The 17,618-nt window shown below is 48.0% G+C and overlaps 1 protein-coding gene and 1 non-coding gene across 2 annotated transcripts in view; both read left to right on the forward strand.

The window, feature by feature from the left end:
- Positions 1-17,618, forward strand: part of ABCC10 (ATP binding cassette subfamily C member 10) — a 144,266-nt gene that overhangs the window by 106,270 nt on the left and 20,378 nt on the right. Inside the window, exon 14 of the mRNA XM_063918766.1 lies at positions 8,842-9,031. Coding sequence (XP_063774836.1) covers positions 8,842-9,031 — 190 coding nt within the window. The remainder of the gene's footprint in view (positions 1-8,841; positions 9,032-17,618) is intronic.
- LOC134911977 (5S ribosomal RNA) lies at positions 856-974 on the forward strand. Its single transcript, XR_010176965.1, has one exon. It is a non-coding gene; the product is annotated as a 5S ribosomal RNA (ribosomal RNA).

Consider the following 17,618-nt stretch of genomic DNA (forward strand, 5'->3'; position numbering starts at 1 on the left):
CCCAGGCGGCGACTCGCGCTCTGTTCAGCGCAACACTCCCCGGCGGCGGCTAGCAGATACAGGGCTCTACTAGCGCTGTATAGCGGGCTCAGCGCTCAGCGCTCCCCGGCGGTGACTCGCAGGCCCAGCGGAGGGTACAGCTCGCTTCCCGCTTAGTTTTGCAATAAGGCGCCATAGCCGGGGGGCGGAGCTAACTCCTGCTCTGTACAGCGGGCTCAGCATTCTCCGCTCCCCGGCCACTGTTATAGTGTAATAGGCATTTATGTGAGTTTAATGCACATGGTGCTGAGGAGAATGTGATATAGTCAGAGTGGCTCAGCACTAATCCAGTTATCCACTATATAGATTTTATCGCATAGCCCAGAGGAGTTTCACTCTGGCGGCCATTTCCTCCCTGCACAGACCTGGCTTCATATTTGCAGTGTCTCCTATAGCCCAGTGGGCTAATCTTGCATACTCAGAGACAAATACAAATAAAGTCCCAGGTATATTAACAGTTAACCCGCTTTACTCAGCGGGCTCCCAGGTCTCCCCGTCGCTAGGCAACAGCTCTGGGATTTGTAACTTTTCGATACTTCAGGCTGCTGAAATATAGATACATTCCTCCTGCAGTAGAGTCCTCTACCCAGCATTTTCCTACTTGCAAATCAGGGAACCTGCTCTATTACAGTAGCTGGGACTCAGCTCAATAATAATTAAAAGGATCTACTGTGCAGTATTTATTTACCTACGGTGTGTGTGTATATATACATATATAGTTATGTTTGTGCATGTATATATATAGATATATATATTTAAGTGCGTGTAGGTATGTATATAGATAAATCCATAAAATACCAGATATAGGGGATAAAAGCCTACGGCCACACCACCCTGAACACGCCCGATCTCGTCTGATCTCGGAAACTAAGCAGGGTCAGGCCCGGTTAGTACTTGGATGGGAGACCGCCTGGGAATACCAGGTGCTGTAGGCTACTTCCGCAATGTTTTCTAATAACAACATCTTGCACATAACATTTTCCCCCATCTTTCTCACAGGCTGGTCACCATTTTGAAAAGCCAGCGGAACCTCAGAGAAACATCTGGTGCACCTTAATTAGCGGTACACTAAATACAGGGCGGGGTGTTGCCTTCCCTTTATTATTCCTTGTTGTCACTAGTTACTAATGCTATTTGTAATTGTGGAATGCGTGTAAGGCATCAGACAAATAGCGCTGCGGCTCAGTACGCTAGTAGCGGGTATCTGAACAGGGGTTTGAATCCAAACAAAACTTTAAGGAGAACTCCTATAGCCTAGGGCTAAGACTTCTGTCCCACAGCGCAGCGTTGCTGGTTCAGGTCTCCGCTGCTCCAGAAAGTTTATTTTAATCGTATCGGTCACTACACATTATAGTGCAGACCTTACGTAGGGCTCTGTTTATTTAACCCACCTTTTCTCCTTTCGTTTGTCTCTCCTGGGATAGTCGAAGAATTCCCTCTTAGGTGTGAAGTATGCGGCGGAGCCATCTGCTTCGCCCTCCACGCACCTGCACACCCCTGTTTGATCAATGATGCAGGTAATGTCACTATTAACCAGACAATAGCTCATCAGGTAAGCCCTTGGACTTTGGTTTCCAAGGTCACAGGATCAAATCACAGCGGGACCAAACACACCTTTCCAAAAAGAAACTTTGCTAACATTCCATGCATTACTGATGTCTGTTTTCTGTGGATCTGAACCAGTGTCTCAGAATATACAGGTACATAATACAGCAGTTCATCTGATACTGCAGGTAAAGGAGGAGGACACGTCAAGTCCATCAGGGTTCCACGCCATTGACGAAAATGACAGCGACTGGTTCAGTTTCGGATGAGCTGGGCAGGCTCCGGTAGGCGGCCGACAGACACCCGAATACACAATATCAGGTATCAAACAGGGTTTGTTTTCCTATCTTTTCCCCGCAGATGGCAGGAGATGGTATCAGAACCTCTCTAGGGTATACACCTCGGTGTATCGCCGGTCCATCAAGCCGCCGTTTTCCTGAGGCAACCTTGCTCAGGGATCCATCGACATATGCGGCAGCATGGTTCTACCGTATCCGGAGCAGGTAGGTTGGGGAACAATTGTCCTCTAGGTTACAGGATGCTTCGCATCAGGATCAATTGATACTTTGATACAGGTCAGAATCACGATTCTGCTTTATGTTCCTTGGAGGTCTCCATGTCTACAGACTCGGACCCTGCATCTTCGCTTGGGCTGTCTTAACCCGACGACCTCTGGGGCTGCGACAGTGACAAGTAAACATGAAATCCTACGGGGCAGATGGTTCTGGGGAAGGAACTTTCTGCAGGATTTCTTGAACCAATGGAGGTAGGTCCACTTTGATTTCTCCTACTACTGCCCCAGCTCCAAGACAGACCTTTACTGGTCTTCCCTTTAGATTGTTTCGTGCCCTTTCAGGTTTTTGACTCCACACGGGTGATATCTTCGTCGCCAGGGGTTCTCAGGGTAAAAAGGCTGAAGCAGAGGTTCAACATCCTCAGTCCAGTCTGATTTTATGTCATCCTATACACCCATTACACCTGCAGGGTCCCAGGGTAGGCGCAGGTCGATGGGAGAAGGCTTGGGCGGTTACAACCGTCTCAGGAGTCCCTCGGCATGGGTCGGCTGATTTACGATGACAAGAGAGTCATACTGCAGGCTGCGCTCCATAGGTTTCTAACCGCAAAGGGTGTTGATCCCTGTTTTACACATATCATTTGAATTAGGACAGTTCTCAGGCCTTTGTTTTCTTTTCACGTTCCGAAGCCAAGTGGCTCGGACAGGCCTATTCTGGCCTTACAATCCTTTTAGTCTGTGATTGCTAGTTTAAACAAGAAAGGGAGTTTTACGTGTCCCTTGTCTTCAGAGATGCCTGTTTACTGATTTCCGTTGGACAGGCTTTTCTCAGATTCCCCCTTAACAGGATTCTCATTTTCACTGTAAGTCCTTTACTCTTCTCTCTTCCGCTCCCACAGAGTTTAGGAAGATAACAGAATAACTCTTTTTCAAGGGCAGTGGGTGACGTTGGTTCCCTAATGGGACAATTTACTGCTACTATCCCACTCTGTACATTAGGTGGCTTCTGAATATCCGGAGGATCCACGAGCTTCTGATTCGACACAGATCCAATTTATGCTCCGCATAGACGTTTCTCAACACGGTCCGTCAGAGGTTTTTTTCATTCCTCGGCACCAGAGACTCTATTTCTTCAGTCAAGTTGCGACGTAATGAGTGGTCGCCTCCATTCCTCTCGGAACGGGGGACAACAATCTTGTTTCCAGATCAAGCCACCAGGTCAGACTCCTGGGTGAGGGAACATGCCCCGGAGTTTTGTCAGCTGGTCCGCTGTGGGCGGAGATTTCGGATCGACCTCAGGGCGTTCTGACTGACTCTTTAACCCTTTATTACTCTCGGACGGCAGTAGCCGTGGAGGCCCTCAGGGCTCCGGGGAGTTTTCTGGTTATTCTATCCTGCCTCCTTTTCTATTTCTACTTCATGTTCAGTAACACAGGAGGGGATTATGCGTGCTAGTCCTCTCGGTGGCGCTGGTTGGGCCACGCATGACTTGAAGATACAGATACGCCTGTTGTCAGTAGAGGAGCCTTGGCTCCTACCTCGACGGGACTGTCTACTTCAACAGGCTCCTTTTTTTTCTCCTTGTTCAATTTTACACTGGTTTCGGTTACCCGTGTGACTAGTTCGGTTAGGCCTACTGGGCTCCGATTTCAGAAGTCTATTACCTCTTCTCGCTTTTGCCACTTTGGGAAAACTTTATGGAACATAATGAAGATAAAAGGGGGTTTTTCCCCCTTCTTCCAGTTACCATTCATCTTTGGTTTCTCTGGGAGGTTTTTTGCTCCGCTGCGCTTCAAACCACACTGACCGGAATTTTAGGTCTCTGCCTTTTTCGCTTTTCTTCCAAATGAGATTAGCCTAGCGGCCGTAAGTTCGGCCTCTTGTTCAGGGAGTACTCTATTGGCAACTCCCCGGGCTCGGCTTCGGCCTCAGCGGTCGTTTCTTCCAGAGGGGAGGTCCATTTTTCATATAAATCTGACACTAGTGGTTTTCAATCCTCTCTGAATGTTGTCAGGGCTCGTCAACTCTCTCTACAGAGGTCTCAGGCTATTCGATGAAGTGTTTTTTCTTCTTTGCTCTGGACGATGCTCCCGTACTAAATAGCCGGGGCCCCAGCATATGCTGGACAGTTGGATACATCTGATCATCAGACAGTCTTCTTGGCGGTTACTAGGGAACCTCCGTTTTCCAATTCAGCGCGCTTTACGCGCATTGTAAGACCTTCGTGGGCAGCCGCCCGCGGGGTCTCCATGAATATTTTGTCGGGCGGCTACTTGGTCAAACCGACATTCGTTTTGTCAAATTCTACAAGTTTGACACTTTTACGGCCTCTGCATCACTGTTTGGCCGAGCAGTTTTTACAGGACTCTCAGCGCTTTCCCACCCGTTTTTTGGGAGCTCTGGGACGTCCCCATTGTAACTACACTCCAGTGGCCCCTAGTGGATGAAGGAGAAATCAGGATTTTGGTACTTACCGATAAATCCCTTTCTCCGATTCCACAGGGGCCACTGGACGCCCGCCCAGCGCTGTTTCTCCTGATTTTTGTTTGATTAACGATTGCAGATCACCATATGACTGCTTGTTGGGTTCAGGCTAGCCTGGTTTTTTGTCAGGTTCTGTTCCAGGTTTAGTTTGTGTTCGCCTGGTTTACAGGGCGTCGTTAACCTCCTCTACCTTACGGTTTGTTTATTACAGCTCTCCTCGGGCACAGTTTAACGTAGACTGGCTTGGAGGGGAGATAGTAGGGGAGGAGCTAGCCACAGTGTGAGAATTTTTAAAGTGCCAGCTACCAATACCACCTACTATCTCCCCATTGTAACTACACTCCAGTGGCCCCTGTGGAATCGGAGAAAGGGATTTATCGGTAAGTACCAAAATCCTGATGTTACACCCCCAGGTCAGTACATATACCCAGTACATAGTATTACCCATGTGTTACACCCCCAGGTCAGTACATATACCCAGTACACAGTATTACCCATGTGTTACACTCCCAGGTCAGTACATATACCCAGTACATAGTATTACCCATGTGTTACACCCCCAGGTCAGTACATATACCCAGTACACAGTATTACCCATGTGTTACACTCCCAGGTCAGTACATATACCCAGTACACTGTATTACCCATGTGTTACACCCCCAGGTCAGTACATATACCCAGTATTACCCATGTGTTATACCCAGTACATAGTATTACCCATGTGTTACACCCCCAGGTCAGTACATATACCCAGTACATAGTATTACCCATGTGTTACACCCCCAGGTCAGTACATATACCCAGTACACAGTATTACCCATGTGTTACACTCCCAGGTCAGTACATATACCCAGTACATAGTATTACCCATGTGTTACACCCCCAGGTCAGTACATATACCCAGTACACTGTATTACCCATGTGTTACACCCCCAGGTCAGTACATATACCCAGTATTACCCATGTGTTATACCCAGTACATAGTATTACCCATGTGTTACACCCCCAGGTTAGTACATATACCCAGTACATAGTATTACCCATGTGTTACACCCCTTGGTCAGTACATATACCCAGTACACAGTATTACCCATGTGTTACACTCCCAGGTCAGTACATATACCCAGTACACTGTATTACCTATGTGTTACACCCCCAGGTCAGTACATATACCCAGTATTACCCATGTGTTATACCCAGTACATAGTATTACCCATGTGTTACACCCCCAGGTCAGTACATATACCCAGTACATAGTATTACCCATGTGTTACACCCCCAGGTCAGTACATATACCCAGTACACAGTATTACCCATGTGTTACACCCCCAGGTCAGTACATATACCCAGTACATAGTATTACCCATGTGTTACACCCCCAGGTCAGTACATATGCCCAGTACACAGTATTACCCATGTGTTACACTCCCAGGTCAGTACATATACCCAGTACATAGTATTACCCATGTGTTACACCCCCAGGTCAGTACATATACCCAGTACACAGTATTACCCATGTGTTACACTCCCAGGTCAGTACATATACCCAGTACACTGTATTACCCATGTGTTACACCCCCAGGTCAGTACATATACCCAGTATTACCCATGTGTTATACCCAGTACATAGTATTACCCATGTGTTACACCCCCAGGTCAGTACATATACCCAGTACATAGTATTACCCATGTGTTACACCCCCAGGTCAGTACATATACCCAGTACACAGTATTACCCATGTGTTACACTCCCAGGTCAGTACATATACCCAGTACATAGTATTACCCATGTGTTACACCCCCAGGTCAGTACATATACCCAGTACACAGTATTACCCATGTGTTACACCCCCAGGTCAGTACATATACCCAGTACACAGTATTACCCATGTGTTACACTCCCAGGTCAGTACATATACCCAGTACACTGTATTACCCATGTGTTACACCCCCAGGTCAGTACATATACCCAGTACACAGTATTACCCATGTGTTACACTCCCAGGTCAGTACATATACCCAGTACATAGTATTACCCATGTGTTACACTCCCAGGTCAGTACATATACCCAGTACACTGTATTACCCATGTGTTACACCCCTTGGTCAGTACATATACCCAGTACACTGTATTACCCATGTGTTACACCCCCAGGTCAGTACATATACCCAGTACACAGTATTACCCATGTGTTACACTCCCAGGTCAGTACATATACCCAGTACATAGTATTACCCATGTGTTACACCCCCAGGTCAGTACATATACCCAGTACACTGTATTACCCATGTTTTACACCCCTTGGTCAGTACATATGCTCAGTACATAGTATTACCCATGTGTTACACCCCCAGGTCAGTACATATACCCAGTACACTGTATTACCCATGTGTTACACCCCCTGGTCAGTACGTATACCCAGTACATAGTATTACCCATGTGTTACACCCCCTGGTCAGTACATATACCCAGTACATAGTATTACCCATGTGTTACACCCCCTGGTCAGTACATATACCCAGTACATAGTATTACCCATGTGTTACACCCCCAGGTCAGTACATATACCCAGTACACTGTATTACCCATGTGTTACACCCCCTGGTCAGTACGTATACCCAGTACATAGTATTACCCATGTGTTACACCCCCTGGTCAGTACATATACCCAGTACATAGTATTACCCATGTGTTACACCCCCTGGTCAGTACATATACCCAGTACATAGTATTACCCATGTGTTACACCCCCAGGTCAGTACATATACCCAGTACACTGTATTACCCATGTGTTACACCCCTTGGTCAGTACATATACCCAGTACACAGTATTACCCATGTGTTACACCCCCAGGTTAGTACATATACCCAGTACATAGTATTACCCATGTGTTACACCCCCAGGTCAGTACATATACCCAGTACATAGTATTACCCATGTGTTACACCCCCAGGTCAGTACATATACCCATTACACAGTATTACCCATGTGTTACACCCCCAGGTCAGTACATATACCCAGTACATAGTATTATCCATGTGTTACACACCCAGGTCAGTACATATACCCAGTACACAGTATTAACCATATGTTACACCCCCAGGTCAGTGTTTATACACAGTATAACCCGAGTGTTATTCCCCAGGTTAGTACCTATACCTAGTACATAGTATTATCCATGTGTTACACCCCAGATTAGTATATATACCCAGTACATAGTATTATCCATGTGTTACACCCCAGATTAGTATATATACCCAGTACATAGTATTATCCAATTGTTACACCCCCAGATCAGTATATATACCCAGTACATAGTATTGTCCATGTGTTACACCCCAGGTCAGTATATATACCCAGTACACCGTATTATCCATGTGTTACATACCCAGGTCAGTATATATACCCAGGACATAGTATTATCCATGTGTTACACCCCAGGTTAGTATATATACCCAGTACATAGTATTATCCATGTGTTACACCCCAGGTCAGTATATACCCAGTACACAGTATTATCCATGTGTTACATACCCAGGTCAGTATATATACCCAGTACACAGTATTATCCATGTGTTACACCCCAGGTTAGTATATATACCCAGTACATAGTATTATCCATGTGTTACACCCCAGGTCAGTATATATACCCAGTACATAGTATTATCCATGTGTTACACCCCAGATCAGTACAGTTTGAGTATCCCATATCCAAATATTCCGAAATACGGAATATTCCGAAATACGGACTTTTTTGAGTGAGAGTGAGATAGTGAAACCTTTGTTTTTTGATGGCTCAATGTACACAAACTTTGTTTAATACACAAAGTTATTAAAAATATTGTATTAAATGACCTTAGGCTGTGTGTATAAGGTGTATATGAAACATAAATTAATTGTGTGAATGTATACACACTTTGTTTAATGCACAAAGTTATAAAAAATATTGTCTAAAATAACCTTCAGGCTGTGTGTATACGGTGTATATGAAACATAAATGCATTCTGTGCTTAGATCTAGGTCCCATCACCATGATATCTCATTATGGTATGCAATTATTCCAAAATACGGAAAAATCCGATATCCAAAATACCTCTGGTCCCAAGCATTTTGGATAAGGGATACTCAACCTGTATATATACCCAGTACACAGTATTACCCATGTGTTACACCCCAGGTTAGTATTCATGTACAAGGTCCTTATTCTGATACTGTACTGGGATAAGGTAACATATGAGGTATTTCTTCTACGTTCAGGTCCCCGGTCAGATGGGATCAGTCTACAGAGCGGAACTCTTCTCAGGAAATAACCTTCTATTTGTCAGTCTACGGGGGAATTGCAGCCGCGAACTCCGTCTTCTCTGCCCTGCGCGCTCTGCTTTTCGCCTTTGGAGCGGTCCGTGCTGCCACTGTGATCCACAGACGCTTGTTACAACGAGTGCTGAGGGTAAGACTCAGAATCACTTCTCCCTGTAGACTCAGTGCCAGTTATCATCAGAATCCATCCATCCTGGGAGTAGTAGTTCAGTGTTAATCCGAGTAGCTAGTGTAAGAGGATGAGGTCCATCTAAAGCCTCATTGCTGCTGGAAACAGTTGGATACTTTAGGAATCCTCCTGGCACATGAAGATTTTAGGTGGACCAGACGCTCAGATGTAAGTACTGGGGGTAGCTTGGCTTCGTTCAGCTAAATTGATGTGCTTATGTGTAATAAGAGGGTTGGGTATACGTTGCCGGCGGCCGGGATCCCAGCGGTCAGCATACCGATGCCGGGATCCCGGCCGCCAGAATGACGGCAGGGGAACGAGCGCAACGAAGCTCCTTGTGGGCTCACTGTGCTCGCCACGCTGCGGGCTCAGGTTGTATTCCCGCTCTATGGGTGTTGTGGAGACCAACGAGTGGGAATAGCCCCTGTTAGCCGGGATTCCGGCTGGCGGCATTGTGAGTGTTTGGCATCCCGACATTGGTATGCTGACCGCCGGAATCCCGACTGCCGGCAATGTAACCTCATCACTGATAGGATGATACCACGCACAAGGTGACATATGATTGTCAGGGGATGCGGTTATACCACGCCGGGATCCCGATCCCTGAATATCCCGCCGGTCGTCATGCCGACCAACAGGGACTATTCCTACTCGTGGGTGTCCACGACACCCATAGAGTGGGAATGGAACCTGTGGCGAGTGAAGCGAGCCCGCATGGGGCTTCGTTTCACTTGCCCCCCTGTCGATAATGTACATGTCGGGATCCTGGTGTCGGGATGGTGAGCGGCGGTCTCCCGACCACCGGTCACACGAACCCAACCCACTGTCAGATGTATCCTATATAAGTATCAGCTGCCTTTTCGTAACTATTACCGTGGCAACACGGCAGCCGTATGCAAATGTACATTGAGCTAATTGGCCCTTTCCATGGCTTATTAAAACACAAAGATGTGTTGGTTTACAGAACGACTGATCTGTACACTCTGATACGTGGTGTGATTCAGGCGACTGTCCTTGGAGCAGGTCAGCAGAGATATGCTTAGTAAGCTGGACATAGGCAAATGTAAGGCGGGGGTTCCAATTGCCCGATATCCCACACCTCTCAGCCAGCAGCTTAAGTCCTGACCAGTATGGCAGTAGTGTATAATATGGTCTTACTAGAGCTACAGTCACAACATACAGTATAATGGATGGAATGAAGCTGCAGCACATGCCCAGTGACAGAAGCTAGAGAGACTAGAGAGCAGCTGTCAGCCAGATGAGACAGGCATCTTACCATGAGGTGGGAGAATGTGTGCTAAGAGAGCTCAGTTCTACTTGTTATATTCCGCAGGCAGGTTGGCGCTACTGCCGCATCTAATGGCTTACTGTGATCGCTGGCCCTGTGTTATGTATGAGGCAGACTATTGTTTGTTCAGTGCTGATTATGCCCTTTTCATGGGCTAGCCGCACTCGCTGTAAAATCAAGCATTGGGTAATGCCCCTCTAGAAATCCTGCATTTGCCCCTTGCTGGGAGCCAGCATACAATAATATGTATTCTATGTATCATGTGCTGTTTCCCCATATGTTCAGAATACCAAATGTATTTCCATATACACTACTGTGAAAAAGTTTTAGGCAGGTGTGCAAAGTAAGAATGCTTTCAAAAATCTTCTACGTTAATAGTTTATTTCTGTCAGCCTAGGTGGACACTGGGACTGTGGGGTATGGTGTAGGAACACTGCGGGCACCAAGGAGTTAAACTTCTGCAGAGAGCAGCAGGGGCTCCTCCTCCCTTGCCCATGGGAAGCCAGATTTTCTTGGTGCCTTCAGCACAGGCACGTTTTTAAGGAGTGGGCTGTTTACAGCCCTATTAAAACTTTTTTTATTTTATTTTATTTTTTTCTACAGCAGCAGCGCTGGTGGTTTCTGCTCCCCTCCGGCGGCCAGTGAACGGATGTCCATGGCCGCTCTCACCATCCACCTCTCCTGCACACGGAGGAGCCGCAGCTGTAGGGGAACTTAGTAGCAGCATCAGCGCTGCTGCTGCTGGATGCAGTACCCGTCCAGCAGCCGGTGAAAGGACCTCCATGACCGCTCTCACCAGCCACCTACACGGCCCAAGGGGCGGAGGAGCAGCAGCTGGAGGGGAACTTGATAAGTAGCTTCCCGCCACGTGCGGCAGCCGGCGCTTGCGGCAACACCACTGGCGGGGAGGGGGCAACCCCCAGTGGTCCTGGCAGAGGGTCTCCGTCCTTTCTGAGCCACCGCTAGACCACCAGGGACTTGGCGGACATATGTCAGGGGGATACAGATGGCGTCTCTGGGGTTCCAGGAGGGGGCGGGGGTCCCTTGTAATTCCGCCCCCAACCCCTTGGCCATAGTCTGTCCAGGGTTTAGGCGCCAAGGGGAATTTCTCTCCTCCCTCCTTTCCTAGCTGGTTGGCCATTTTCAGCATTCTGCAGCCGACAGCCCAGCAGAGAGGATTGCAGTCCTGCTCCCCTATACCTCACTGTCCTGGTGTCAGGTTATTTGTCCTCCACCCTACTTCTCTGTGCAGGTGCTTGGGTACTTGTGTGCCTCTATGTTTATTTCTTTTTCATCCACTAGGGGTCACTGGAGTACTCTTGGGATATGGGACGGCTTCCGCAGGAACAGGGCACTGAATATATTTTAATTTAGAACTCTCCTCCCCTCCATATCCCAGAGTACCTCAGTGTTTTTTCTGTGCTTATCGGAGCAACAGGGCTTATGTGGGGCTGCCACACTTACTGAATATTTTTTGATTTTAATTTTATTTTTTATTTTTTACAACTTAAGCACATCCCTTCCCAGTTTCTTTAAAAACGTGGGTCCGGGATAGTGCCGCTGCATGGAGCAGCGCATGGCGTGTCGGTCCTCACAAAGAGCACCCTCACAGCCACACGCAGCTCACAAGCCTGCTGCTACAGCTGGACGGAGCTTACAGATAGAAGCCCCGTCTCAGCCATCGCTTCTGGAGTCAGGTATGCTGTGGGGACGGGGCGGTCAGCGCACGCTGCCGCCCCGCTGTGTGGGGACACTGTTCAGAGCCGGCGCCGCTGCGCCCGCACCCGCCTCTCCTAACTGGCCGCCCGGCAACCGCTCCGATCAGCGCCGCGCTCCTCCGCCGCTAAGACCCCGCCGCCCGCCGCTCTCACCCGCCGCCCGCCGCTCTCGCCCGCCGCTCTCACCCGCCGCCCGCCGCTCGCATCCGCCGGCCGCCGCTGCAGGACCGCTCTCCATTACAGCGCTCCCCGGCTCCCTGCACCCGATCGCGGACCCGCTCCCCGGTAACTCCCGCTCAGACAGCGGTACACGGGCCACAGGGGAGGGAGCAGAGGGGGGGAAGGATACTCATTAGCGGAGGGCTGCAAAAAGGGGGGTGACAGCATTAATGACATAGGCTGTTAAGCCTATATTAACGGGTTTGCTGCACTTGATAAATATACCCTGCGCTGTGAGGCATGGGGGCCATTTTAACCATGCTTCCTGTCTTCCTGTTGTGATTCCAGAACCTTCCTGTCCTACATCTCTACTCCACTGGAGGCGCAGGGGTGTTAGTGGGAATTTGGGATCAGGTTTCATATAGTAGTGGCCACGTGCACTGCTCTTGGCCAGATATATATATATATATATATATATAGACACACCTTAGTACTATTTTACTGAGTTGTGCAAGTGTCTGTTTTTTGTGTATTGTATTGTATTGTCTGTCTGCATAACGAGTAAGGCACCAGCAAAATAAAAATAAAAAGACGTTTCCTTGCCATGTCTGTAACAATACCACATGTACAGTATGTTTTGTGGATTCAGCTACGAATACAATTTCTACTCCGGTTTAAAAAACGGTTTCACCCCCGGACCCGTCATGGGCTACGCTAGCGTGTCATGGCTGGATTGCAATCAGAATTGGCCGCCGCTCGACAGGAGCTGGAAGCGGCAAGATCTGAGTCTAGGGTGAGACCGCTATAACTACCGGAGGGGTCTCAGCCTTGCCAAAAGTCTAAGTCCATTTTGGGTAGTAGGGATAAATTTCATTTGTTTTGACATTGATAATCTCATCCGAGCGGTGCATCAGTCTCTGAAGTTTACGGAAACTGAGGAGCCTCTGACAAATAATGAAGTCGTCTTTGCTAAACGGCAGAGGACTCCGATGTGTTTTCCTGTTTCGGGATCTCTTAATAAGATGTTACTGGAAACGCGATCCGGATAAACGGTTTTCTATACCTCGCAGATTTAAGTCTAGTTACCCATTTCCAGAGGCTGTGACAGCTACATGGGAGAATCCGCCATTGGTGGATTCGTCTGTGTCTAAACTTACTAAGAAATTACCCATACCAGTACCAACGATACTACGCTTAAAGACCCTTCAGACCGTAAAATAGAAGCTATGCTAAAATCCATGTATATAGCAGCAGGAGTGTTGCTTAGGCCTGGGTTGGTTGGCATTTGGGTTACTAAGGCACTGATGGTATGGATAACAGAACTCAAGTCTGCCCTACATGACGATCACCTTATACTTCTCGCTGATCAAATCTGGGAAGCTGCTGATTATCTATGTACAGCTTCTACTGACGTCTGACAGCTCACTTCTCGCCTTTCATCGTCGCTAGTTACAGCACGACGAGCACTCTGGCTGCGCTCTTGGCAAGCGGAGGCGGAGGTCAAAAGAGGTATAGAGGCGTTACCTTACGGTGGCGAGAAGTTGTTTGGTCCTGAATTGGACAAATAGATTGCTCAGGCCACGTGAGGTAAGTCGGTTTTTTTACCATTGCCTCCAGCGGTACCTAGACGGAAATACTCGGGCCCGGCGTTCAAATCCTTACGGCCTCAGCCCTTTCGAGGCCGTGGTAGAGGACCAGCCATGCCCGGTAGACGAGGTCGAGGGCGTGGTTTCCAACAAACCAACGCCAGTCGTCAAGGCGCTAAGGTCACCGACAAGCCAGTGGCATGACGGACTCCAAGCCCATCTTGGATCTCCAATTGTGGGAGCACGCCTTCAGACGTTCCATTTGGCGTGGTTCCAGACGTCCACAGATGGGTGGATCCGCAATTTAGTGTTTAAACTCCCGCCACTGCGGTTTTTCAAGACCGGACTGCCTGTGTCGGAACGACAAGAGGGCGGTTCTGCAAATTGCCATTCAGTCCCTGCTGGAGTCAGCAGTTTTGATTCCGGTACCTGTACACCAACAAGGTCAGGGTTATTATTCCAGTCTGTTTGTAGGTACCAAAGCCGGATGGCTCGGTCAGGCCAATATTGAACTTGAAGGGCCTCAATCAGTACGTCACTTACTACAGATTCAAGATGGAATCTCTGCGGTCAGTAAATGCAGGTTGAGAGCCACAGGAATTCATGATTGCGCTGGATCTCAAGGATGCGTACTTACACATTCCGATTTGGCCACCTCATCAGAGGTTCTTGCGGTTTGCAATACAGCAAAACCATTACCAGTTTCAGGCTCTACCGTTTGGCCTCTCGTCAGCGCCTCGGGTATTCACCAAACGTCTCAGATCCCTGGTAGTGATAATAGTTCCGTACTTGGAGCTTTGATGAGCAGATCGTCCGTCTCAACAGATGTTCGTCCAACATGCGTTGCTGACGTACGATGTACTAGTTCAGCACGGTTGGATTGTCAACTTCAAGAAATCACATCTGATTCCGTCTCAACGACTGCAATTCCTAGGTATGATCCTCCATGCGGTAAATCAGAGAATTTACCTACCAGGACAGAAAGTACAGATCATTCGTCATATGGTAGGATTAGTGCTCAAGCCATGCACAGTCTCGATACATTTGTGCATTCGCCTCTTAGGCACCATGGTGGCGGCTTTCGAAGCGCTTCAATTCGGAAGATTTCACTCACGTCCTTTTCAACTAGATATGCGCGCACAGTGGTCGGGCTCGCATCTGCAGATTCACCACAGGGTGCGGTTGTCGCCACGGGCCAGAGTCTCTCTACTCTGGTGGCTCAAAGTACACAATCTAACCGCAGGGAAACGGTTCGGCGCCTGGAATTGGATAATTCTAACGACGGACGCGAGTCTCAGAGGTTGGGGAGCTGTAGTTCAAAATTATCAGCTCCAGGGTCTCTGGGCGGATCACAAAATGTTGCTGTCTATAAATGTCCTGGAACTCCGGGCAATTTACAATGCGCTGCGACAAGCAGTGCACATACTTCGGTCTCAGCCTGTCCAGGTGCAGTCAGACAACGCGACGGCATTCGCGTACATCTACAAACAAGGAGGAAAGAGAAGCCGCATGGCAATGCGGGAAGTGGCTCGAATCCTCGGTTGGGCCGAGCATCACCAAGTGATATTGTCGGCAGTCTTCATTCCGGGAGTGGACAACTGGGAGGCGGATTATCTCAGCCGTCTGGATTTTCATCCAGGAGAATGGGCATTGAATCCAGAGGTGTTTCACATGTTGGTCCAGAGGTGGGGTTACCCTCAAGTGGACCTGATGGCATCTCGCCACAATCACCAAATGCCCCAGTATGTGTCCAGAACGCGAGATCCAAAGGCAGTGGCGGTGGATGCTCTCACAATCGCGTGGCCGCACAGCCTCGTGTATCTGGTTCCACAGTTTCCGCTGCTCCCTCTGTTGCTAAAACGAATCAAAAGAGAGTCCGTCACAGTCATACTAGTGGCGCCTCATTGGCCTCGGAGAGCTTGGTTCTCGGATCTCCGCGGACTACTCGCAGACGATCCTTGGCCGCTCCCACTACGTCCGGACCGGTTACAACAGGGTCCGTTCCTTTACCCCGATTTAGCGCGGCTGCGTTTGACGGGGTGGCTGTTGAGACCGCTTTCTTAAGAAGAGAGGGCATTCCAGATTCGGTTATACCAACCATGTTACGAGCTAGGAAGCCGGTTACGGCAGCTCATTATTACAGTATTTGGCGTGCCTATATAGGTTGGTGTGAAGCTCGGAAGTTTCCAACATCATCTTTCAAGTTATTCCGTCTTTTGTTATTTCTACAGACGGGGTTAGATGGAGGACTGCGTTTATCTACACTAAAAGTGCAGGTATCTGCTTTGTCAATTTACTTTCAAAGACGATTGGCTCTATTGCCGTCTGTACACACTTTTCTGCAAAGGTGTCCTAAGAGTACAGCCTCCATTCATTCCACCTACAGCGCCATGGGACTTGAATCTGGTTTTAGATTTCTTACAGTCTTCATATTTTGAACCCTTACAACAAGTGGATATTAAGTTTCTCACTTGGAAAACAATTTTGCTCCTAGCCTTAGCTTAGGCAAGGCGTGTTTCAGATTTGGGTGCCTTGTCCTGCAAGCCACTGTGTTTGGTGTTTCATGATGACACAGCGGAACTTCGGACGAATCCCGCTTTCTTACCAATGGTAGTGTCATCTTTTCACATCAATCAACCAATAGTAGTTCCTGTGTTAACAGGAGATTCAGGAACTTTAGATGTGGTACGCGCACTGCGCGTTTATGTATCCCGAACGTCTACTGTTCGTAAGACGGATACGTTGTTTGTTCTCTATGATGCTGCCAAGATGGGTTGGCCAGCTTCTAAGCTGACCTTATCCAGATGGATAAAACTGACCATACGTCAGGCTTACCTTCATGCTCGGTTACAGCCGCCTACATCAGTAACAGCTCATTCCACACATTCTGTGGAACTTCATGGGCAGCTGGTCGTGGAGCTTCTGCGACGCAGCTTTGCCGTGCGGCTACATGGTCTTCAGTGCACACGTTTGTGCACTTTTAACAGTTTCATACGTTTGCGGCATCAGCATCTAGCTTTGGCCACCTAGTGTTACAGGTGCCAAACAGCTCTCCCGCCCAGGGGGGAAGCTTTGGTACGTCCCAAGAGTACTCCAGTGACCCCTAGTGGATGAAAAAGAAAATAGGATTTTGGTACTTACCAGGTAAATCCTTTTCTTTGAATCCATAGGGGGCACTGGATGCCCACCCAGAGCAGTTTTACCTGGTTTGTGGTAAGTTCAGGGGATCTTATGGTAACACACTCTCACCGACTGGTTCAAATTATCAAGTGCTGGTTATGGTGTCAACTGTTTAGTTGTCAGTAACGTTATGTGTCAACTTTATTGTTGTCCGTTATGTTATATGTTCTTCTCCATTGTCAACCTCTCTAGCTCCTGTTCGGCACAGTAAAAAAACACTGAGGTACTCTGGGATATGGAGGGGTGGAGAGTTCTAAATTTAAATATTCAGTGCCCTGTTCCTGCGGAAGCCGTCCATATCCCAAGAGTACTCCAGTGCCCCCTATGGATTCAAAGAAAAGGATTTACCTGGTAAGTTCCAAAATCCTATTTTTAGTGTGACATTACAAGCGGTACTGTTAGGGTCTTAGGGTAGCCTTTTTTATTATTTTCATATACTGTGTTTTGTCATTATTTTAGTTAGCTCCTGGGTCTGCTGTTTCTTTTAACAGTAGTCCTTACTGTGTTTAGGCCACACAGTCCCAGTACCTCAGGCACTGATTTATTTATCAGTGTTCTGTTCTTGCGGCGTTGTTTGATTTTGCCACATATATATATATATATATATATATATATAT

This window comes from Pseudophryne corroboree, chromosome 4 (genome assembly GCF_028390025.1).
Source record: "Pseudophryne corroboree isolate aPseCor3 chromosome 4, aPseCor3.hap2, whole genome shotgun sequence".
NCBI classification, from domain to species: Eukaryota; Metazoa; Chordata; class Amphibia; order Anura; family Myobatrachidae; genus Pseudophryne; species Pseudophryne corroboree.